General features: G+C 37.9%; 7 protein-coding genes across 9 annotated transcripts; 4 read left to right on the top strand and 3 right to left on the bottom strand.

The window, feature by feature from the left end:
• Positions 1-1,595: 1,595 nt before the first annotated feature.
• Positions 1,596-3,077, bottom strand: LOC6588960 (small nuclear ribonucleoprotein-associated protein B). Its single transcript, XM_026988539.1, has 2 exons — positions 3,030-3,077; positions 1,596-2,249 (listed from the first exon to the last, which is right to left on the bottom strand). The coding sequence occupies exons 1-2, from the start codon at positions 3,030-3,032 to the stop codon at positions 1,653-1,655; spliced, it is 600 nt and encodes a 199-aa protein (XP_026844340.1). The 5' UTR covers positions 3,033-3,077; the 3' UTR covers positions 1,596-1,652.
• A 1,159-nt stretch (positions 3,078-4,236) lies between these two features.
• Positions 4,237-5,353, top strand: LOC6588959 (ER lumen protein-retaining receptor). Its single transcript, XM_002014306.2, has 2 exons — positions 4,237-4,331; positions 4,413-5,353. Exon 2 carries the CDS (start codon positions 4,488-4,490, stop codon positions 5,124-5,126), a length of 639 nt encoding a protein of 212 aa, XP_002014342.1. The 5' UTR covers positions 4,237-4,331; positions 4,413-4,487; the 3' UTR covers positions 5,127-5,353.
• A 370-nt stretch (positions 5,354-5,723) lies between these two features.
• LOC6588958 (importin-4) lies at positions 5,724-8,966 on the top strand. Its single transcript, XM_002014305.1, has one exon. The coding sequence runs from the start codon at positions 5,724-5,726 to the stop codon at positions 8,964-8,966; it is 3,243 nt and encodes a 1,080-aa protein (XP_002014341.1).
• A 2,110-nt stretch (positions 8,967-11,076) lies between these two features.
• On the bottom strand, positions 11,077-13,592 carry LOC6588957 (probable dolichyl pyrophosphate Man9GlcNAc2 alpha-1,3-glucosyltransferase). The gene is made up of 4 exons (XM_002014304.2): positions 12,899-13,592; positions 11,822-12,019; positions 11,600-11,759; positions 11,077-11,545 (listed from the first exon to the last, which is right to left on the bottom strand). Exons 1-4 carry the CDS (start codon positions 13,561-13,563, stop codon positions 11,141-11,143), a joined length of 1,428 nt encoding a protein of 475 aa, XP_002014340.1. The 5' UTR covers positions 13,564-13,592; the 3' UTR covers positions 11,077-11,140.
• A 1,200-nt stretch (positions 13,593-14,792) lies between these two features.
• LOC6588956 (BLOC-1-related complex subunit 8 homolog) lies at positions 14,793-17,945 on the bottom strand. Its single transcript, XM_002014303.2, has 4 exons — positions 17,906-17,945; positions 17,309-17,379; positions 15,242-15,348; positions 14,793-15,176 (listed from the first exon to the last, which is right to left on the bottom strand). The coding sequence occupies exons 1-4, from the start codon at positions 17,943-17,945 to the stop codon at positions 14,852-14,854; spliced, it is 543 nt and encodes a 180-aa protein (XP_002014339.1). The 3' UTR covers positions 14,793-14,851.
• Positions 17,946-19,923: 1,978 nt separating this feature from the next.
• On the top strand, positions 19,924-22,406 carry LOC6588955 (cathepsin L1). The gene is made up of 5 exons (XM_002014302.1): positions 19,924-20,034; positions 20,095-20,247; positions 21,230-21,616; positions 21,811-21,971; positions 22,211-22,406. Exons 1-5 carry the CDS (start codon positions 19,924-19,926, stop codon positions 22,404-22,406), a joined length of 1,008 nt encoding a protein of 335 aa, XP_002014338.1.
• Positions 22,407-23,273: 867 nt separating this feature from the next.
• LOC6588974 (probable trafficking protein particle complex subunit 13 homolog) lies at positions 23,274-24,958 on the top strand. Of its 3 annotated transcripts, XM_026988465.1 has the most exons (6): positions 23,274-23,349; positions 23,436-23,823; positions 23,883-24,195; positions 24,254-24,382; positions 24,449-24,458; positions 24,535-24,579. In XM_026988465.1, exons 1-6 carry the CDS (start codon positions 23,307-23,309, stop codon positions 24,537-24,539), a joined length of 888 nt encoding a protein of 295 aa, XP_026844266.1. In that variant the 5' UTR covers positions 23,274-23,306; the 3' UTR covers positions 24,540-24,579. The 3 variants fall into 3 exon arrangements, with proteins under 3 accessions (XP_026844266.1, XP_026844267.1, XP_002014337.1); XM_002014301.2 differs by having other exon boundaries at positions 23,275-23,349; positions 24,449-24,958; XM_026988466.1 differs by lacking the exons at positions 24,254-24,382; positions 24,449-24,458; positions 24,535-24,579 and having other exon boundaries at positions 23,883-23,918; positions 23,999-24,042.
• The last annotated feature ends 58 nt before the right edge of the window (positions 24,959-25,016 follow it).

The following is a 25,016-nucleotide window of genomic DNA, read 5'->3' on the forward strand; positions in this document are numbered from 1 at the left end:
TAGATACAAATGTTGTTCCCTTGATTATTTATTTATACTAAGTTATGATGAAAAAATTATATTGAAAAATCATTCTTGCTGTTTCCCTTATCGGGGAAACCACCTCGATTACAAAAAGGCGTTGCACGCCCAGATCGGTTCTCAAATAGCGGAGAAAACTGAATATTTTTGATTGAGAAAAATGTCCTTGATCCTTGATAGGAACTCCTTCAAATCAAGGATGTTATTCCGGACACAGGAAGCCGTCGCACGTCTCGATCGGGCGCCAAATAAAGGAGAAAACAAGATATATATGTCTTGGGAAATTATCCTTGATCCTTGGTGCTTGATAAGGACTTCCTCAGATCAGGGACGTTTTTCCGAACACAGGAAGCGGTCGGACGCCCAGATAGACCCATAAATAGCGGAGAAAATTAGTATTTTTTGATCCTTGATATCCTTGATCCTTGATAAGGACGCCATAAAATCAGGGACATTTTTCCGATCACAGGAAGCCGTCGCACGCCCAGATCGTCCCATAAATAGCGGAGAAAACCAAACTGGCTTGTAACTGGCTTTGGAAAAAAAAAACAAAAACTCGCGTCAAATGGTCAAAATCTGGATGGGACACCAGGCCAACAGAAATCAGCAGAAGGTCGCTGAATTTTTAAAAATTGTTGGTCCCCCAAAAGTATGCACCATTTTTTTCGAAATCGCCACAGTTGCTTGCTGCTGATTTCTGTTGGCCTGGTGTCCCATCCAGTTTTTGGCCATTTGACGTGAGTTTTATTTTTTGTACGGTGGCGCCCCTGTCGAGGATTTCGTGAACTACATTTTCAAAAACAACAAATTACAAGCCAATTTTTTTTTCTTCCTTATTTGTGGGCCGATCGGGACGTGCGACGGCTTCCTGTGATCGGAAAAATGTCCCTGATTTTATAAAGTCCTTTTCAAGGATCAAGGATATCAAGGATCAAAAAATACTAATTTTCTCCGCTATTTATGGGTCTATCTGGGCGTCCGACCGCTTCCTGTGTTCGGAAAAACGTCCCTGATCTGATGAAGTCCTTATCAAGGACCAAGGATCAAGGATAATTTCCCAAGATATATCTTGTTTTCTCCTTTATTTGGAGCCCGATCGAGACGTGCGACGGCTTCATGTGTCCGGAATAACATCCTTGATTTGAAGGAGTTCCTATCAAGGATCCAGGAAATTTTTCCCAATCAAAAACATTCAGTTTTCTCCGCTATTTATGTGCCGATCTGGGCGTGCGACGGCTACTTGTGTTCAGAAAATTGTCCCTGATCTGATTAAGTCCTTATCAAGGACCAAGGATATCAAGGATAAAAAATACTAATTTTCTCCGCTATTTATGGGTCAATCTGGGCATGCGACGGATTTTTGTGTTCGGAAAATTGTCCCTGATCTGATGAAAGTGTTTTCAAGGACCAACGATATTTATTTTAGTTAGCTCATATCGGCTCGAGGTAGCGAAGCGAGTGAACTCCCCGGCGCAGTTTAAAAAAAAAATACAAGTACTTCGTTCAAAATTTCAAATTTGACTTAGTTATTTGTTAACCCTGCAGTTAAATATATTAAATGTAGCTACGTAATATCAGGTATTTGTAAAATTCTTTATAGAATTTTTATTGATCATTCGGATATATTAATTTTAAAAGCCACCTCTACCCGCAGGAGGTGCTCCACGCATTATACTAGGAGGGGGGCCTCTCATTGGTGGTGGAGCTCCACGTCCAAGATTCCCAGGTAATGAAGGAATACCACCAGGAATTAATCCTGGTGGGGGTGCTCCCATCATGGGAGCTCGAGGCACGCCCCTGCCCATCGGAGCCATATGTTGTTGAGCTGGCCCGCCTATGCCTCTCACTGGACCTTGTAATCCTGCTGGTACAGCTGACATGTTCAAGGGTACGCCTCTGCCGGCTATACGACCAATGCCTGGCCCTGATGCAGCTCCTGGTATTGGTACTCGGGGAAGTCCTTCCTCTGGAGGTGGAGGTCCTTCCACTGTAAGAGAAACTATGTTTTCACCACGCAGCAAAACAAAGCCTAGGACACGTTTTTCCTCTCGTTCGGGCACTTTCGAATTCTTAGATCTTATCTTGCGAAACTCTTCGCAGTCGCCCAATATTAAGTTCATGTGCTTATCAAATGCTTTGAAAGTTCCGATGAATGTACGTGAGTCTTGCAGAACGATTCGCACCCGGTAGTTCAGATGCTGAATCATTTTGTTATTCTTCCCAATAGTCTGTAAGTAAAATAATATTAGGTTAACAAATGAATTTATATATGTTTAAATAGTCCTACGACAATTATTAGAATTAATGTAGAAACAATTAAATAGCACATGGTGGTACGAAAGCTAAGATGGCAAATCGAACCTGTTTTTGGATCTTAGGATAACGATTTACCCCACATTCGCGTCGCATTTACCTCATCTTTTCTTATATGTAACCCTTTAATGTATATATTGAAAACTGGCGGACATATAGACAGGTAAAGCGTGGCGAAGGTCTGCCGCGGGAAACTGTTTTCTTCCTTCTGGCCATATTAAATATACAATATAATCTTTCTGAAAGCGATGCGGTTTTCTCGTATTTTTTAAATTGTGGAAGCAACAGATTGTCTTTTCTTTCAGTGTGATATAGACACCGACTGGACTAAAGATATTGATCAATAATATCTACGCGATGTAGCCTTTGAGTACCAGACAACACATTGTACTCGCAAATAGCGTCGGTTTTCGATAGTACATACAAATGTATGTATGCAACGGAAATAATAATTCCAATCATTTTCTGATATATGAAACATATTTTTAGCTGCTTATTAAAATTGTTTGATGGTTTTGTTTTAGTTTTCGTTTATAATCTTTATGTATTAATGTTTGTACACAATGTACAGAATGCTTTTCACCCGGCAACATCGAATTGTATTCTACAAGTAACACAATAAATCCATATTTAATTTCAATTCAATAACTCTTTCTCTATTCTACAATGAAATCCATTGGCGGCCATCGTCTTACCATTTTAAGAGATTTATTTTAAACGAAAATAAAATAATTTGTATTTCTATCAGGCAAGCCAACACGGGGTTAGATTGAAGAAAAATTAATCTTATTCTATTCGATTATTCCAAACGATTGCTATCGCTCACGAGTTCAATTAACAAATAAATCGAGTAGTTTATCCACATATCTTATGGTCGTTTTCCACTTCTATCAATATCGGCATGCTTTGAAAACCCTTGCTTGGGATTTGCCTTGGGTTGCCTACTGTTTACGCATGCAAACGTACTACAAACATGTGAATATATGCGTGGCGACCACTGCATCAAACTAACACAAATTTATAGTTGGATTTGTTTTTTCATACTTAACAGGCACTTAGAGTAGTGGAATACGACCTTACGACCATAGCGCAGAACGTAATGCATACTGCGTTATTCTTAAAATGTTCCTTGCTATTTCTTTCCTTACATGACCAGAGGGGTCCCCATATTACCCTATTCACACTGGCCACCATCCATTGAAAAAATGAGAGAAATATGCTTGATTTTCCACTTAAGGGAGCAGCTGTGCGACAGAAAAGTGTTGCTGGCTGTGTGTGTGGGAAAATTTGTCACAAGCAGTGCCTCAGTTTGTGACTGATAGCTGGCTACATTTTTTGGTCTAATTTTTCGATATACCTTTAATGAAGTCGATATATAAAGCAAATTAAAAATATTTTTAAAAAGTTCGCTGGTGCGTAAACGCTTTAACCATGTTCTCAATATAATAGCCGAGTTACACTGTCATATATCTGCTATCGATATCGGAATACAGATACTCCCACTTTACCTACGAAATGGCACTAGTCTCCTTCTACTTAAAAAAAATAGTAAGACCTTGTTACCTAAACGCAAGAACGCAATAACGCAACCAAATCATGGTGAAATTTAACTAAATAACATAAAATTTAATCGAAATATTAATAAAAGGTAGTGCTCTGTAATTCTTGGATAACTTTATGTTATTCTCGTTTTGTGCTGTATGAACAGCTGCTTCCCGATATGCGCAGATAACTGAAATGGTATATTCTTAGTTCAGTCTTTAGATGTAGTTAATTGTTATCGACTACTTCCAAAATGCATAAAAAGTTGCAGCCCTACAAACATAGTAAACAAATAATGAACTTCAAGTCTGCGACTCAATGTTCATACGGCCACGTCATTTGGTCTCTCTCCGTTATTCTCTTTTTTGCTGACATTCTACTCAGAAGTTTGGGGAGGAAGCGCCGATGCCCTGAAGTTCTAACTCGTTGGCAATATACGTGAAAAATAAAAACGGGTAACGTATGCAGTAATTAAAAAAAAGCATTCTAAATTCCAATGCTTTATTAAAGTGTATATTCTCTAAATTTATTAAAAGGTGCGTGCTCTCTGATACTTCAACCAGGAACAAGGAAAAATCGCCAGAAATTCATAATTTGACCCATCATTTAGGATGAATATTTTTCGGTTTGCTGGAGATCTATCTCATGTTTTTGCCATCATAATACTTCTGCTAAAAATATGGAAAACTCGATCGTGTGCTGGGATATCTGGAAAATCGCAAATATTGTTCGCTGTAGTTTACTTAACACGCTACCTCGATCTCTTCACCACATATGTAAGCCTCTATAACTCTGTTATGAAGGTGCTGTTTTTGGCCACTTCTGGTGCAACGGTCTATTTGATGTACGTAAAGTTTAAGGCAACTTATGATCACAACCATGATTCGTTCCGCATCGAGTTCCTTCTTATACCTTGCGCCTTGCTTTCCTTCGTCATTAATCACGAATTCTCAGTAATGGAAGTGCTTTGGACATTTTCAATTTATTTGGAATCTGTTGCCATTTTACCACAACTTTTTTTGGTAAGCAAAACTGGAGAGGCAGAATCTATAACTAGCCATTACCTCTTTGCTCTTGGATCATACCGCGCGCTATATTTGCTTAATTGGGTTTATCGCTACATGGTAGAATCGCACTATGATCTTATTGCGATCTTCGCGGGAATTGTTCAAACCATTCTATACTGCGATTTCTTCTACTTATACATTACCAAAGTTCTTAAGGGCAAGAAACTACAGCTGCCAGCATAATTAAAACAATTGTTAACTTTAATACATCGACACATCAAAGGCATTAATAAGCAGCTGTGTGTATTCCAGCAAAGACGGATACAAAAGCAAATAAAGAATGGACCGTTCCACAAAGAATTTTTAGTTTATGATAATTTACAGAAGATGTATCGGGAGAATTTTTTGTGTTGCAACTATTTTATGAAAAAGAAAATCAAAAACTCGTGAATAATACATGTAAAAATTTACCAATTGTAATATTCTTTGTTTTCTAAATGAACACTACAACTATTCAGAGGGAATCAAATTAAATATTGAAAATGGTTTGGATATTTATACCCGTGAAGGGGCTATTATACAATTGTGCACAAACTCAAAGCGCATGGAAGGAAAGCATCTCAAACCACAAAATATATAAATTGTATGTATGTATGTATTAATCAAAACGACAAGCAGCTTTAATACATCTACATATGTCTGTCATCTATGACATACATATGTATGTCCTTTTTCTTTTGAATTATTATTCGGCATAAGTAGGCGTGTGCTCTAATAGTTCTTGAATTTTATTGTGTGTTACAAGGTTAGAAGTAGAAACAAATCACAAAGAGATCAACAATGGAGGCGGAACTGGATGAAATAATTGCCGGTCTGCTGTGCACAGATACCAAACGCATACACGACTGCACCGCCGCTTTGAGAGAGGCGTTCGAAAACCCAGAGGTACTGCCGGTGCTCTGCCAGATGCTGGTGTCGACCCGCGAGACGCAAGTCCGCCAGTTTGCAGTTGTCCTGATGAACAAGCGCCTTGCAAAGCTGCGCCACTGGCAGATGGTGCCGCCCGAACATCAGGCAGGCATTAAGGCTTGCATGCTCCAGGCATTGATAAGGGAGAAGGAAAAGAGCGTAAAGAATGCCATAGCCCTGCTTATTGGGACATTAGTGCGTCATGAGGCAGACAAAAAGGACTCGTGGTTGGCCGAATTGCTGAGCTTTATTTTCGAACGCTGCAACATGGACGATCCCAAAGAGAGTGAGCTGGGATCATCCATATTCGCCAGTCTGACCGACAGCGCCCCAGATCAGTTGATCAGCCAAATGTCTGAGATCTGTCAACTCTTTTCGAGTGTGCTGATAGCCGCCCAGAGCAATGGAGATATGGCCACGCTCACTATAGCCAATATGATGCAGGGAATGTGTTCCCTGATGCCATTTATTGTCGGCCACACAGAGGCAGAGCAGACGGTTTCCAAAGTCGTCCCGCTGATGCTCGCTGCTCTCCAGGCCTTTGTCCAAAAGGGAGTCCTGACAGAATTCACTACCGCCTTTGAGATCATGGATTCCGTTGCAGAGTACGTGCCGAAACTGCTGAATAATTACATAAAGATGTTGGTTGATTTCTGTCTGGCGACGCTGAGCAACAAGCAGATAGATGACCAAATCCGTGTTGTGGTGGTGACCTTTGTCGGTCGCATCGTCCGCGTCAAGAAGAAGGCAATCGTCAAGCAGAAACTCCTGGACCTCATCCTAGTCACCGTATTCGAGATGATGTGCAGTGAACTCGGCAACGATGATGAGGACGACTATTTCTCGAGTACTAGCAACACGCCCGTGTCCACGGCTACACAAACACTCGATGTGATGGCTCTCCAGTTGTCGCCACAAAAGCTGATTCCACCACTTCTGCAGATTCTCGAGCCAGCTCTCCAGAGTCCGGACCCTCTGCGCCGTCGCGCCGCCTTCATGGCCATGGCCGTCATCTCCGAGGGTTGCTCGGAGGCCATCAAAAAGAAATACTTGGAATTAATGCTAAACATAATGAAGAGCGGCATCATCGATCAGGATCCAGCCGTGCGCAATTCGGCCTTCTTTGCATTGGGCCAGTTCTCCGAGTTTATGCAGCCCGAGATAGCAAAGTTCGCCCCACAGATTCTGCCCGTGCTCTTTGAGTTTCTCCACCAACTGGTTGTGGAGCTGAAGATGGGCCAGCCGGAACCCACACACATGGATCGCATGTTCTATGCCCTGGAGGTTTTCTGCGAGAACCTCGAGGAAGAGATTGTGCCACATCTGCCGGTGCTGATGGATCGTTTGTTCGAGTGCATGGATCAGCAGAACTCTATTCACATTCGACAGCTGGCCCTGTCGACCATCTCGTCGGTTGCCGCCGCATCGAAGTCGAATTTGGTCCCATACTTCAGTCAGATTGTGGAGATACTGAAGATTTATCTGGTGAAGGAGTGCGACGAGTCGCTCAATGAGCTACGCATTCAGGCCATCGATACACTGGCTTCTATTACCCGAACCGTTGGTAAAGAGAACTTTATTCATTTCGCCCAAGACACGATGAATTATTGCATGAATATGCTGGAGCTGGGACCAGACGATCCAGACCTGAGGCGTGCCATCTACGCCTTAATTGGTGGACTGTCCGTTGTTGTCACAAACGATATGAACACGTTCTTCCCTAAGGTTATCGAACGCATGATTCAGACGGTGGTGTCGACGGAAGATGCTTTGGTAAAGCTACGAGAAGACTCGCCGACGGGCGGCCTCTTAACTGAAATCGATCTGGGCAGTACCGACGATGAGGACGATGATGACGACGATATAGGGGAATATCAGGTGGAGAATGACTACGTCTATGAGAAGGAGGAGGCCATACTGACGCTCAAGGAGTTCGCAGTAAATTCGAGCAACGCCTTTTTCCCCTACCTCACAGTGGTGTTCGAGGAGGTGTACAAAACCATAGATCATTGCCAGGATGTCATCCGCAAGGCAGCCATCGAGGCCCTCTGCGCTTTTGTAATTTGCCTGCACAAGATGAACGACGGAGACGGAGTAAAGCGCGCATGCTCGATTCTCATTCCAAAGTTTATTTACCTCGTTAAGAACGACGAGGAACAGGCCGTCGTCCGTCAAATACTCGATGAGCTTGGCGAGCTCTTCAATACCGTGAAGACGCTGGCCTTGCCCACCCCTGATCTTGCTGAGTCGGTTGTTGCCTGCATCAAAGATGTGCTGATCAATAATACGGCCTGCCAGTTCAATGAGCCTTGTGGCGTTGGTGATGAGGAGGAGGCCGATGAAAGCGAGTACGATGAGGCACTCATCGAAAGTGGTGGCAATCTGGTGGCCATGATTGGCCACGCCCTCCAACCGGAGACATACTCGCTGTACTTTGGACGACTGTACAATTTCTTCTTGACCAAACTGGCAAAGGCCAAGACGAACGATGATCCAGACCAGCGTTCATTTATCTATGGCGTCCTGGCCGAATGCTTCCAATCGTTGGGACTCTGTGTGGTCACCTATTTCGATTCGCTCTGTCCCGTGCTTCTAGAGGGCACCACCGACTCGTACGCCAAGGCGCGCCAGAACAGCTACTTCGGCCTGGGTGAACTGGTCTATCACGCCGAAGAGATGTCCTTTGACTCGTTTGGAGTGATTTTGCAGGCACTCTCCGATGCGATCGCCCAGGAGCAGAATGCCCCTGCCATGGACAATATCTGCGGGGCTGTGTCACGCCTGATCATAACCAATCACAATATGGTGCCCCTGGGTCATGTGTTGCCCGTATTCATGTCCAGTCTGCCCCTCCGCGAGGACATTGAAGAAAATGACGTGGTGCTGAAGGCCTTCCGCGTGTTGTACATGAATACACGTGAGAGTATTCTCCCTTACATCGAGCAGATGCTGGGCATCATCTTGCATGTGCTGTTAAAGCAGGAGTTTCGAGATAATGACACCAACGCCAATGCTGTTAGTTTCATGAAGGAAATCCGCATCGAGTATCCACAGCAATTCAACAGTGTGGCCAACTCGAGTCCGGAGGTGTTCACATTCGTGCAGACCCTGTAAGCAGCACAAGCGCGGCTCCAATATCAGACCTCGCAACAAATACCTTGCTCATACACATACACATTCAAGAGAGTTCCAGGCCAAAGTTTCTTCAGTTTCGGAGTAAAAACAAATCTCAAAACCCTGATGTGATCGAATTTCAGTCAAAATTTTTCCAATATTCTCACGTTCGTTCACACACAGTACACAGTACACGGAGTGATGGCAGTCAGTCCCAAAATATTGGTCACGTTCATAGATACATATAAAAACTCTCGAAGAAATCCATCTCGGAGATAGTACATGGAGATACACGATAGATACGAGCTAATGGAATTTTAACGAAATGTTTTTTAGTTTATAATTGCAAAGCGATATGGAATAGTCTGAAATAAAATAAACATTTCGTCTATCTGTTTCTATGAGAATTATTCATAAATCGAATATCAGTAGCTTGAATTTTCTATATTTTGAACTAAAATGGGTGGCACAGTGTTTAAGAAAGTGTTTTAACTCTGTAAGTGGAAGTCTCCAAAAGTTTTCTCCGAACGCTTTCTTTGGATAATAAAAAGTGCTTCGATTTATAAAACTTTATAAGAACTGTATAATGCAGTAATTTTGAACAGACTCATCGGGTTAAGCTGGTATAATCAACCCGGGGGGAACGGCCAAAAAAAAAAGCTAATAAAAATGTTATACGCGGTACAAAGTCAGTAGAATAGAATAATCATAGAATATATTTTATATGTTGTTTGGTATCGCTGTTCGCAAAAGGGACATGTTGATTGTCAAACCAAAATTTAAAAAAAAACGAACCGTTTGGGGATTTGTTTTTGATTTTTGAAGGCAATGCCAATGCAATTTCAATTGTGCCTTCTGGCTATAATTCCATAGTTCTAGAATTCCGGAGGAGAACAAGGCAACTTATTTGAAGTTTGACTATTACCAAAACATTAGGTCTTGGGATCCGCTGCTGGGATCAGCTCCACTGGACACTGAATCGAAATATGCAGCAGTTTTGGCCAGATTCGTCGATGTGAATTTCCTCGGCTTGTACTCGTTTAAAAGTTCTAGCTGGAAGCTGAAAAATATAGCGATGACAGAAGGTTTTGCTGCGGTTGGTCCAGCGTATTTAGCTATGGAAGGACATGAAGTCACTGCGGGCCAGAGGAGTGGTCTCCTTATCTAGCTCACTTGCATCGCTGACGCCTTTCATGGATCAATTTGGAGTTCTTTTCGTACGTGGTCGACTTAAGAATTCTCCGCTGGAGTTTGATATTATGGCAGATTATGGCGGATCTCCCAACGGAGTGGCTCGACGTTTCTCAAGCCTTTGAGAACATAGGCGCATATTTTTGTGGCCCGTTTTTCTATAAGCCTGCGGCACAAGGCTCCAATTAAGTTTTACGTCCGCGTCTTCATTTGATTCGGTACCAAGACTCTTCATTTGTAGATGATGAAGGATTTATGTGGAATTGCTTCAATCCATGGTCGCTTCATAAGCGCCAGATAAAATCCGCGAAAAATTCGGTAAGAAAATAAAAGAAATTTTGTTGGTACTAGGAATGAGATGATTGAGTTGAAACGCCTTTTCCTCACCGACGACCATCAAAAGAGGATACAGGAGTTTTTCTTTCTCCAGGCTATAGACTAGCACCGTGGTGGTCTATGGGAAGCTGCTGTGAAAACGGCCAAGTACATCTTCTACTGTGCGAAAGGCAATTCGGTTCTTGGATTTGCCACCCCTAGTTTACATTTTAGAGTGAATGGTGCATTTCTTGAATGATGGTCCTCCTGGTTCGTGTGCTAATCCTGACGTCACGAAGATAAACATCGATCGCCTGCGTGGCTGGTAGCGAGTACCTGCAGTACCTGCAGTACCTGGTCCGGTGGAAGGAAGAATATGTCCATATATATACATCACTGCAGCAGCGCTCAAAGTGGATTTCTAGTTTCTTTAGTTCAACTGCTTGCATTAGGTCATTAGGTAACGGGCAATTCATAAAACGCGCGCTTTTGTTTACCATGTACATAGATCTATATGTATGTATATAGTGAATCGAAGCTGCCTTACTTTTAATTTGAACCTTCAACAGTTATTCAAAAAGCTTGATAGCTGAACAGAAATAAATAAACTTTTGTTAATAATCTGTTGTTCTATTTTTATGATAACATTCAGTTTACATATTATTTATTTATAGGGCCTCCCCTTTGCAGGTCAAATGTTGAAAATTTCCCCATAGTAAAAAGAAAGCTAAGTATGCACAACCTATCACAGACGTTATCAATGGCCAAAGATCGGGATATCGTGAAGGGGCTTTGATTATTAATGAAGCCCCCACAATGACAATTAAGCAGATTTTTGATATATATAAAAATGCTTTTTGGCCAGAACTCGGTCTAGTTTCAGAATAAAAACATTGGCAAATCAAGTGATATATTAAAACACATTCCAGCGACGGTACTAACAAACCATCTCTTTGTAAAAGTGGTAGCATGGTGAATACTGACATTTCGAGAAAGAGAATAATTTCGTTCGGCCACCATGTAAGCAAGCATAATGATGGTAGTGCAGCCAGCAGAATAGTCTTCTCGTGAACCTAGAATTGTATCGAGTTATAAAACTGTTCTAAAGTTTAATTCTTCATACGTACTTGAAATGAAAATAAAAAAAAAGCAATGGCAGTATTGAAAAGGGATAATAAAAAACCCATTTTACATCGCTTCCTATACAGTGTAATATTAGTTGGCAGAGCACTAATTAAGGTGAAAGCCAGACAAACTAGAGCCATGTGATTATTCAACACATGTTGTCTGAAACATACAATTTTTGTACTGTTTTTTTTTAATGTTTTTATTAATTAGTGTGGGCTTACTTTAGTTTCCAAATTATATTTAATGAACACCAAAAATTAGAAACTTTGTCTTCAAATACGGTGCGCCCGAGAGGAAAAAGGCGATGTAACACTTCAGCCACCGCATGAAGCGATCCAGACCAAGGGTACCAAAGCAGGCAGAATGTAGCTAAAACAATGGTTGCGGTTATTCCTAATTTAACTGCAAATAACCTGAGGCTAAAAATATTTGTATTAAAACATGTTCAGTATTAAATAAAGTATTAATATATATTTAATAAAGCTTCAATCTAGAAGGCCAATCAATTTAAGTTAAAAGCAGCCTATTAGACTTTGACTATGACCCTCTTAATGCAATACAGTCGTAAATATATATTTCGTATCTATGCAGCTATATCAAAACGAGGGACTTAGCATTCATTCTTACTATAATAATTAAACCCGAATTTAAAATTGATACACTTCTAGCAGGGTGATATCAAAGAAGTCTGAATAGAAAATTTGGTTGCTCGAGCTCTTATAGTCACTGAGATCTATGCGCTCAACGGGACGAACGGTCGGACAGGCAGACATGGCTGTATCGACTCGGCTATTGATGCTAATCAAATCAAAATCAAAATACACTACTGGGATGGCTCGAATGGCTCGAATATTTTTGAATGCATGGCTGCCAATGGTTTGTATTTTGAGAGGCGAGTGCTGCAAAATATTTAAACCAAAAATTAAAATGGCAAAAGCCCTTCATTCAATCACTAACCATACAATACTGTATGGTTAGTGATTCAATGCTAAGCTTAAATTTATGCTGGATGGTAATTTTCGGTCTGGTCAAAATAATAAGTATACATACATAAGTATTAGTATAAATCATAAGTATAAGTATAAATAATAATAATGAGTGAATTCAGAATTAAGTTACATTAAATGTACACATACATATGTTACATACACTGCCGCTCATTTTATTAGAAAAGGGCAACAGAAACTGTTCCAATGACAGAGACAACCACATATTACGTGTAGGTTTACAATTGAGCGACATTTATGGAGTATTTAAGTATACCATAGGATTATTATAAGTGATTACCGTAAGCATACCTGTTTGCTGCCAAGCATTCGCCTAGAATATACGTAAAAAACGGAATGCTGTGGTATAGTTCCATTTGTTTGTAGTTCAAGGCTAATGTGAAGGCAAATGCAGCAATATATTGTTTGCCATGCAGAATTGCTGCAATAGCCGCAGCTGCTAAGCCCAACGACACGTTATTGTATTGAAAATGTCCATTGTCGATAAGCACTTGACCAGGATAGGCGGCGAACAACATGAAGGAAAACAGTAGACTTTTGCTTTGAAAGCTTTTATCTATACAAATACACACCCCCAAGATAGCCGGTAAATAGATTAAAATGTCTCCTGTCAATACAGTTAGTCGCATAAAGCTTTTATGCAGTCTAGATTGAAAACCTCTACTTTTATGCAACTCGATAAAGCGGGGATCAATGGATTCTGCTATGCGACCAATTAAATAGCTATGATGTGCGGTTAGTGGAGGATAGTCTAGCCCCCAGTACTGCAAATCATTATCGGAGCTATTCGTATACCATTGACCAGGCTCCAAATTAATTGTCACTTCTTGCCAGTGGCGTTGAGCTTCATAGTCACCGTACATAGGAGGCGAGTCAAATCCTGAGAATGAGTACAATGAAACTATGGATCTAAGTGACACAGCTACGCAAGCTATTGCTAAAATTTCAGATTTCATATTTCCTATGCTATTTGTTTTTAACCATTAGTGATGAATAAATTTCGATGACACTATCGATTGGTGTTAAAAAGAGTCTTGTCACCTATCGAAAGCAACCAGATAGAAAAGTTTCGATTTTTCTTTTAAAACCTACGAAAAAATTCTCCTTGTATGCAAAGTTGCGTTATTAAAACAGCTGATGTGTGTGTCGATGACAATCAGATAGCGATTTTGATCTGGTCATGCTAAAAATAGCCGGAACAACGGATATAAAAGGCAAAAGAGAGTGATAAACATATAAATATATATTAAAAAAGTTATACGAAAATAAATTTCCATTTCCATATAACATATATAAACTGAAACTATCAGCAAATTATGTTTTCATATTTTTTTCCACGCATGTTAAATCGTAAGAAATCGTAAAATCATTCTCAAACGTTTCTAAACTGTTGGAGCTGTTGTATATAATATATAATGATATATAATATAATAATGATATACAAATAATACAAAAAAAATCGAATAAAACGTTGTAACAACCCTGTTTTGGAATGGTATTGCTCGGTATATCTCGCCGTATCCGAGGTTCGTGACAGAATATTTTTGTATATAGCCCCTCCAGTCAATAATCGTTTACATCCTACCCAGTGACAACACTTTAAAGGTTAAGTTTATATTATATTTTTTTTTATACTGAATGGATTCTGAAAATGGTCCGAGATACTCGCGGTCCAGTCCAGGGAATCCTAGGGCTTCGTCGGTTTTGTTCTTCACACAGTCCTATTTGACGGGGTAAGCGTCGTTTACGCAGTCGGTCCTTGTTCTGCGGGTATGATCTGCCAGGTATGTTTCCTGGTCGTAACTTGAGAATGTATCGGGAGGCACAATCAGGGATTCTAGGAATCTGCATGCTTTGCGCTTGAAGTGGTTCAGGTATTCTAGTTAAGGCGTGGGTCAGCGACGACGCTAACGGATTCTGACGATCTGCGGGTTCTGAGCTCCGAAGTGGCTCGGAAACCATCTGGTATTCTAATTGAGGAGGGGGCCAGCATTGTCTAGACTTGGGGTTGGTTTGAAGACCTATCTTGACAATTTCAAATCTTGTCCTGATCAATTTAATTTAAAAAAAAATAATGATAAATAATAATATGATCTCCTAATCCTATTATAATTTCAATTTATTCTAACTTATTTTTGTGAGGGGCGCGTCAAAAAATTTAAAAAAAACAGATTGAGAAAAAGTGTTAATATTTAAATTTGTATTTAAAGTTATAGATTGTGTAATATTATCATTCGTATAAAGCTAGTGTAATGTGGTATGCGACCTTTGAAGTTCTGCTAAGTTGGTTTGAAAACTTTGTGTATCATCGCGTACATTACTAGGACCTATTTTATTTTCAATTCGTTGACTGGTGTCCCGCATTACACCACTAAAATCAGGCAATTCGGGAAGATCTAATACAAGGTGCGCTGAAAATCTCTTGTATACCGAGGATTTGATGCTTTCTTTTTTCATTTTTATCCTGTTCTCTTCCGCTGCAAGTTGTTGCTTTAAAAAAATTGATGTTTTTAAAATTGATTGTACATTGGAAAATAGGGACTCCGATTTTTCTATTGTTTGTAGTGCTCTGTGAATTATAAATAATCGTAATGTTATCGTTAAACTTGTAGCAAATTAAATTAGTTGACATACTCTACTCCATATTCCATGTCATAGCAATGTCCCTGAAGATTTTTCTGCAACTGGAACACTTCTTCCCGTTTTTCATATATCGCTGGTAATACTTTCCGCACATGCTCCTAAAAACAAACTAATGCAGTAATATCGAAAATAATCGTGAGGTATATTACAACGCTAATTCCGAAGGCCGAATACCCTAATTACACCATTGAAATGTGGTATTGTCCGTAAGGTTTTTCGCTTCCAAAAACTTCTCAGTTAGTCGACCATGCAGTTGATAATCCTTACGTTTCTATTCGATATTTAGCCGATAATTTTAAAATGAAACCCTGAATAATTCACATATATTGCGCAAAAATGCAGCTGTTAGCACGAAAACGAAAAGTGTTGCTTTCCTACATTTTAACTAGCATCTACCGCTTGTTCTAGACACCGATGAATCTTTATATGGCATTGGTGTGGTATTCCCACACATTCAAGCAGATGGTACGGAAAGGCCAATAGCATTATATTAACAATATATGTATGTCCACCATGTTCGATAAAGCCAAATAGAAAAGGAAGCACTTTCGATTATATTTGGGGTAACAAAAAATCATCAGTACCATTACGGCTGAAAGTTACTTCTACAACTGATCATAAGCCATTGGTTACCATATTTAATCCAAACAAGCATCTGCCAGCAATGACTTCAAACATGCTTCAGGCTATAATTTTTAAGCCCAAAAACTTTGAAATTAAATATCGCAGCACCAAAGCTTAATGAACGCATTCTTACGTCTTCCTATCAGCTCAGATGAAAAGTTTGACACTGAACAGGCAATAAATGCCGAAATAATCAGGCAGAATCTTAAGATTTTCAGATGCAGACTTTCCCTGACGATTAACAAGAGACGAACTGAAGAGAAAAATCAAGCATTTAATCATTATTGGATGGATTCTTTTTCATATGTAACACAGAGGGTTTTCCGACTTTACTTGAGAAATACTTCACTACAAACCATAACCGATTCGCTGTTAGAGGTGTGCTTGAAACTTAAAACAAGTTGTGAGCCAGATTTAACAGCTAACTATTATTCAATAGTTATAGTTATATTATTTAAATACTAACTTCATATTTCTTTCAGAGCTAGCTAAAATAAATATGGTGTGAGCGAAACATTTGTATATTTTTATTAGAATAAAGATCACGTATAATTAATCTATTCGTTTTAAAATAAAATAAAATGTTGATAATATAACTTATCCTATACAAAACCTTAAGACCTGGTATATCCTTCTGTGTGAAAACGTTAACCCCTGGTGGGCAATCTGATCCTCGGATTATAATTTCCTCTTCTTGAATTAATTTCTTAGCTCATTTAGCTATATTAGTCTAACATATATTTTTCCTGCATGTATGCGATCGGTTCGGTTACACGTGTAGCACGTCTTTCGGCAGCGGTCCTTGGATGATTGGGCAAGAGGAGAAAAAACCACACTCCGAAGATAACGGTACATAGTAATCCCCGGAACAAAATTGGTGAAGTTTGAAAAGATTGTCTAGACTCTAGACCTACAATAAACTAATGGGAAAGACTCAGCAGCAGGATTGGCTCTGCATCACAAAATAATGATCACAAAACTACCACTACCTCAAGTAAATTAACAAAATTTGTAAAAGAGCACAAAGTACCATCTGTTGAATTTACCACGAAAGGCGTTAAAGTGGTGAAACACTGTCTGCCTAGACATCACCAACAACAGATGCAGGAAATGCAAGGAACTGCAAATCCTCGATTATGTTATGATCAAGCAACAGACACAGCGGCGCTCCTGTGCTGAAATCAGTGGATTGCCTTTCCTTCGCCAAAGACACTTCAATTCTGTGGGATTTTAATTATACTCTTAGCGGTCCCATTCAACCGGGGAACTAAGGGCCACATAGATCTAAGTTGGTCGGTCCGATATACTGATTAAAATAAAATAGAGAACATAAAAAAGGGGTAATTTGTGTCTGTCAATACAATTGTAGCCGCTTGTTCAATACGAGATTATATTATTATACAATATAGTTACAATAATAACAGCTTCACGTACCTGAACTCGAAAAAAAGCTAGGGAAGGGTCATTTGCGAATATGTGTACATTTTCCGATATTTTTTCGGAAGCTAAAAAATAAAATGTTTTTATATTTATTAAAATCAGCATTTTAAGATCATTAATGTCTATGTGTGCATTAAAAACATATTTAAGAACAGAAGGTTAGCTTTGCTGGCCGAAACTCTAAATACCCTTGCAGTTACCCTACGTCAGTTATTTTTTTTTCAAACAAACTTGGTTTTGTATATTGAGTTAAGTGAAATTGTGAAATATTACATCTGGTTGTATTGAACTTTGCAAAACTTAAAAACTGATAAATGCAGCTATACCTTCAGTATGGTAATAAAGTTTAAAAAAAATGCATTTGGTCAAGATTGGCCTTATGTTTTTGGAACAGGTACTTTGAAGATTACCTTTGATAGTAAATAGAAATAGCTAGTAAATACTAATGTATTATTTGTTTTGATTCAGTGTATGCACGACTATTATTATTTTCCTGTGCATATTGTCTGCACCTCATATAAACATACGTTCGTAAGATGTTTTCTCTACCCCGACTTTTATTTGATATGGGAAATTTATTTAATAACATACTTTTTCTTGTTTTAAAGATCAATTCACTTGCTCGAGACATTGTTTTGCTTTAAAATGGCACAACAAAATTAAGGCATGAGTAGAGCTGGGAAAATATCGATTCAAACATCGATATAATTGATTCTTTGGTGTTGGTGAAAACATGGATTCATTTGTTGGGAATCGATGTTTGTTTGACAACATGAAACCAAATTTCACTTCCTATATGGAACGCGAGCTTGATTGAAAAAAATGGCAAACAATTAAGAAATTACAGAAAACAAAGCGAGAGATGCTTCAGTAAATTGAGAGCAGTAAAGGCCAAACTAACTTCCTACAGAGCTGATTCAATTTTAAAGGGATTCCAAAGAGCAACGTTTTATTGAGCCTGTATGTAAGAGCCAATAAAAACGCAAATTTATTCATTTCAACTTGTAATATGTAACAATTCAGACAAAAACATGGCTATTGTTATTGCCAAGTTTTTTTTTTTGATGGATGGTAAATCGTAGATGGTGACAGTGGAAATCGAGGTTTCAAATCTGTGAAAAAATCCCATCGTTCCCCGCATATATTCTGTGGTGGAAAAGAATATTATATTGGAAGCTCTAGGCTTTTCCGAAGTTAGGGAGCACCATCGAAGCCAACTTGACCACTTTTCAACCACTTTTGGGCTGAAATCTTGATCGCTTACGGATTGTGTTGCCAGCCGTCCTCTTCTCCACAAATGTTTGTGTTCTGGCTTGGGCGTTATTTGATAGAATAATATATAAATAAATAAATAAATAAATAAATAAATAATATATAAACAGAAAATTGGACAGCCGCAGTATTGCATAGCTACCTTACCAAGGTATCGGTTTTGCGATCCGAGTCACCATCCACCCCAGGTCTGGGATGGGACCCCTTTGGATTCGCTTATAAGAGTCGTCAATAAAAGCGCATCGTCTGCGACGTCTTTTTCGGTATGCCCACTGTACCAAACACTACATATACATATGTACATATGGTTACACACGGCAGTAGCTTATGCACCAGTTCTTTCGTCTCTTTATCTCGGGCTTATTAAGCTTAATAAGCATTTAAATTCTTGATAAATCGTCAATCGAGAGTATTCTTTTCTCGACTTTAGGAGCTTATATATTTTACATTTACCTTGGGTTATTCAATAATGACTTTAAATAGAAAATATTGCCAGAAATTTTATAAATTGCGTGCTTGGAAGACAATTTTACCAATAATTTGTATATTTTGTTTTTTTTTATCTACACAACATATCTCAAAAACCATGTAAAAAATATGTAAACTTTTGAGTTTGAATCGTCATGAGTTTGAAATTTGTATTTGAAAGACATATAAAATATGTTATAGCTCATACAAAAAGAGGAGTGTATTCGAGATTGAATTCTGAACAAAAAACGTATTTCTCATATAAGAAATACACACAGAAACACATCGCTGGGTTGACTGGGCTTGCCAACGTAGTCAATAATGAATATTCTTTATGATAGTAGAGCTACCCTCTAAAAATTCCTAAGAAATACCCTCTAAAATGACAGATCATTAGTTGGAATCGGACAGACCACCATGACCACTATGTCATCTATCTGCCACAAAAACGAGAGGTTAAAGCCAAATAATTATAATTATATAACTCTTCTAATAAAATAATTATAAAACTTAAAATAATACTTTGGTCGCAGCTTATCAGCCTGCTTGCAGATTTATTGGCCGTTTCTTTTCAAGGGAATACTTAAAAACTACGTCACGCATAGGATAAATTTTTAATTTTCACTGCTTTCGTTTTGGTTAACGTAAAGAATATCAGTATCGGGTATAAAGTAGTCGACGTAATCATATTTTAGTTCTTATGTTATGTGAAATTCGAATATCCAAAATATTGGTAGTTCATGCACATGCAATGCTGACGTTGTATTTTCCATGATAATAAGAACTCATTCTTGCGTCGTTGTGGTTTTTTTTTTGTTTAAAGTTTAAAAAATATGTAACATTTGTATATGTTAGTTGAAGTTACGAACATGTGGAAAATTTTATTTTTATATGGTTTCAGTACTTTATCAAATCTTAACGCTAATTACCTTGAAAATGAATCTACTTTAGACATTAATAATGAATTCGAACAATTTAAGGTAGGTACGACTTTGACTGAATGTAAGAACCGAAATTTATATTAACATTTTTTTTTATAGAAGATAAATAATAAGACGTACAGTCGTAATTTTGATGAAACACGTAGTCTAAAAGCATTTGAAGTAAACTATAAAATAATAAAAGACCATAATAAAAATTATCAGGACGGTCAGACTACATTCAGGTTAGCAACAAATATTATGGCTGACATGGTATGTATAAACATGTTCATATGTCATGTGAACGTAAAAATAAGTAAATATAACAGAAATTTTGTTTATCTCGCTCGTCAATACATTACAAATTTTGTACAAAAATGTCTCTGGCGGTATAATTTCCTCGAATTAAATGAAGTATTTTTATTTAGACAAAGTTTTTTTTTTAATTTTATTAAATTTGTATTTGTTTTTAATGTGTTTTATAGAGTAAGTGTTTCTTATTTTCACCTAAATTAAGTAACTTACATCTAGTTGTAATAAGCTGATAAATGCAGACATAAATTGGACCTGAATACTTTAAAGCTGACCGTCTGGGCCTAAGCTTTCAAACGGAAACTGCATCATTTTTGCGGTATTTTTAAAAAAATTTGACATTAAAAACTCAGAAAACGTAGATTTTTCTCTAGTGTTTTAATATTTTATTTATATAGCTGCCTTAGTTAGGCGTCGTTTTAGGTATAGTTTTCAAAAATCTGTGGATAAACGGCTAAGGTGCAGTCGTTTGACCAACCCTCCTAAGGTTATGTTCTGTTCGGTATGTCTTGCTACTAACTATAGTATACAGTATATAGATGTGCCAGCTTAACAACGAATATGTCGCAAGCGAATTTGCTGCGGTCTTCGCCTATGGCGTGCGGCTCGTGCCGTGTCATCATGAGACATTCATCTCGCTCGCACAAATTCAGAAGAATAAACAAATCTGTAAATAGTATGAGCTTGCATGTGTGGTACGTGTGCTTACTCGTGCAAAGCGAGCGATTTCCGTGCCAAAAAATGTTGTTCTTCTTCGAATATCCGATTGCGATTGACTAATTATATTCTGTGCATTCATTTTTAATTTCTAAGTAATAGTAATTTCTAAGTTTCGAGTCAAGCCTGTAGAGTTTTCTGTGGCACCGCTGTGTAATTGGAGAATTCTACTAAATCGCATTTACTTTTATAATGGAATTATAACTTTTCAACACTTTTCACTTAGAGTACAGAGGGTTATTTAAAAAATTTTCTACGTTTATTGAAAAGTCAATCAAACGTGGCCGACGATAATATTGCTGAAATAGTTGGATCGTCACAAATGACTAACATCCCCGAAAGTCTGGATTGGCGGAGAAAAGGGTTCACGACCCCATCACAGAATCAACAAAGCTGTGGCTCATGCTACGCTTTCAGTATTGCTGAAAGCATTGAAGGACAGATTTTTAAACGCACAGGAAAAATATTGAGCTTAAGCGAACAACAAATTGTAGACTGCAGTGTGTCTCATGGAAATCAAGGATGCACTGGAGGATCTTTACGGAACACTTTAAAATACTTACAGAGCACAGGCGGTATAATGAGATCGGATGATTACAAATACGTTTCAAAGGTAATTTTTTATATTTTTTAGTTTTGCACTACATTAAACAATGCAACAACAAATTTATTGCGCTCTTTTTTTGTAAGCTCACATACACAAATTTACATCTGTTTTGCAGGGAACGCTCTAAAGAGTCAGGAAAACCTTTCGTATACGTTTGAATACATTTAAATAATTTTCATTGCTTTATTATCAATTTACAGAAAGGGAAATGCCAGTTTGTAAGGGACCTTTCCGTCGTTAATATTACTTCTTGGGCTATACTACCAGTTAATAATGAACAGGCAATTCAAGCTGCTGTGGCACATATCGGTCCTATTGCTGTTTCAATAAATGCCACTCCAAGGACATTTCAATTATATAGGTATGATTTAAATACTCAGAAATAAAAATGGTTTTACGACTTGCTTGTCTAGCTAATAACTAGTTGGTGCCGGAGTTAACCGTCCAAGAAAAATCTTGGTGTAATCGGCTAAGAAGCAACCACTGGTCACCGTTCAGCACAAGGCTGGTAAAACATTCCAAACAAAAAAAAAAACGGAAAAAGCTCAATAAAAACCATTCTACATATTCAAATCTGTAAAATACTTAATTTTTTTTCAGTGACGGCATTTATGACGACGCTTCATGTGTGTCCACATCTGTAAATCACGCAATGTTGGTAATTGGATTCGGAAAGGATTTTTGGATATTAAAGAACTGGTGGGGCGACCGTTGGGGAGAATCTGGCTACATGAGATTGAAGAAAGGCATAAATTTATGTGGAATTGCGAATTACGCTGCGTATGCAATTGTGTGAAAGTACAATATTATTATAAATATTAAGTTGTAATATTATTTCATTTTTTATGCAGATCTAATGTTAGGTAAAAGTTAAAACTACTCTGATAAAGTTTTTTTCGGCTACTACATAATATGAAAATAATTGTTTGTATTTTCTACTAATTTTATATATCGAAAAATACTATTCAACGTTCTTCAACCCATTCAAAATAAGCCCCGAAACAATATAGCAAATTTTAATTCGCTTCTTGGAATTTAATAAATGTTTAAAATCATAATTTTGGATCACGGTATTTGTAGCGCAAGCGATACTGAAATATCCAACTAACAAGATGTTAGTTTGGAAAAAACATTTTTGAAAAGTAAAAAAAAAAAGGTAACAGGCTGTAGCCATTTAATTTTACGAAGTATGGAGCTTTAATTGTTTTTTTGGTTTATTTGGATGTGTTTAACACCCAGAATGAAGCGATTCTGATCCCATAAAGTATATGTCGTATCCTGAGAGCTATTTGGCCGTGCATCATGGTAGGTCCTTAATCAGCTGCTTTGTTTACAATGCCACTGTAGAGCGACCACAAGTCGTGAGCGTTTTGTTTTTTCTCTCTCTCTCTCTTTCTCTATGTGATCTCTTTTCAGATGTGATCCCTTCTCAGAAGATGAAGAAAAGAGGATCCTTTTTCTTTTTCATTTACCCCATCCAACTAACAATACGAGACGCATCAATTGAATATTCTCGTTCGAAATATTTATAAAATTTTTCTGCGAGAAACTATCGATGGGGCAGAAACCATCGATGTTCTGTTAAATTTGCAATATCTATCAATTTTTTCCCATCCCTAATAAATATATTTACGCACCAAATAATAAATATATTTACGTACCGTACCTAATTCCATATTTCATAATTCTTTACAAAATGGACCCAATAGAGCCTGATGCACATTTATTGGCTTTAAAAGGTACAAATTACAAGAACTACATATATTAAAACTAATAGACATAATGATTTAATTAATTAAACTTTTTAATTTAAAATCTATCACAGTTATGCGTTTAATGCGGCCGACATTAGTTGAACTTGGGCCGGTCGTAAGCTGTGAACACAAAGATTTGATGCAACGCTTTTCTTCTAAGCCTCATAGTGATGTTTTTTCTGGGATTATTGCTGAAACACTGTCGGCAGGTCAAGTGCTGTTGTTACCACAGTCATTTGGAAACATATATCTGGGTGAAACATTTTCAAGTTACATTTGTGTTCACAATTGTTCACCCCAGCCTGTTGAATGTATTAACGTTAAAACGGACCTGCAGTCAAACACTACCCGTATAAATTTATCCTTGCAAAAAAATAACAAGTCTGCAATCATATTGGCACCTGGAGAGACTATTGATGATGTTATACGATATGAAGTAAAAGAGATTGGAACACATATGTGCGTAAATTCGTATTAAGTACAAAATTTTTATATTAATGTAAAATTTATGTTTTTAGACTTGTCTGCGAGGTGAATTATACGAGTCCAGCGGGGTACGCTCAATCCTTAAGAAAATTTTTTAAGTTTCAAGTCTTAAAACCACTTGACGTAAAAACAAAATTTTATAATGCAGAAATTGAAGAAATTTATTTGGAGGCTCAAATACAAAATGTTACCACCAGTCCATTCTGTCTCGAGAAAGTGGAATTGGATAGCTCTGAAGAATTTACAGTTATTCCTTTAAATACATTGCCCAATGGAGAGTCTGTTTTTAATACTAAGAACATGTTGCAACCTAACAATAGTTGTCAGTTTCTTTATTGCATAAAAGTAAGTAGCAAGGAATTTTATAAATATCTTTAAATATAACAATGTATATTGCCCACAGCCAAAAGTGCAGAAAGCTACAGACATCCATGCTCTTCGACAGTTAAGCAATGTAGGCAAACTGGATATCGTTTGGCGGTCAAATCTCGGTGAAAAAGGACGATTGCAAACTAGTCAATTACAGCGTTTGGTATGGTCTTCAACTATGATATGCCAAGCATTTTCACAATTAAACATGAAAATTACTTTTTTACAGCCCTATGAATGTAAGGATCTGCGTTTCGAAGTCATAAATGCTCTAAATACAGTAAAAATTGGAACAATATTTACCTTTAACTGTAGGGTAACAAATACATCCGAACACACAATGAAATTGCATGTTCGACTGGTTACTAAGTTATCGCCGGAATGTCAATATACGGGCTGTGCTGATTTCAAGCTTGATGAATTAAACACTGGAGAAAATGCCGAGTTTCCACTATCGGTTTCCCCATCGAAGTTGGGTCTCATTAAAATTGCCGACTTATTACTGGTTGACACCGAAAACAATGAACATTACTCGATAGAAAAGGTAGTAGAAGTCTTTGTAGTAGATTCGGATTACAACAAAGATCACAAAACCTTTCAGAATAGATTAATTCGCTATGCAAAGCCAACGGATATTATAATACAGTCGCCGGTTCAATTACAGGTGGTATAGAGTGTAAGCAAAATTGACACTTTTTGTACATTGAAGCGCTAAATAATAATTGTATATCTAATTGAATCACAGCTATCGGGATTTATTTTAAATACAGGTTCTTAACATATTCCCTCTCATTGTA

This window comes from Drosophila persimilis, unplaced genomic scaffold (assembly GCF_003286085.1).
Source record: "Drosophila persimilis strain 14011-0111.01,24,50 unplaced genomic scaffold, DperRS2 tig00000191-arrow-pilon, whole genome shotgun sequence".
Taxonomy (NCBI): domain Eukaryota; kingdom Metazoa; phylum Arthropoda; class Insecta; order Diptera; family Drosophilidae; genus Drosophila; species Drosophila persimilis.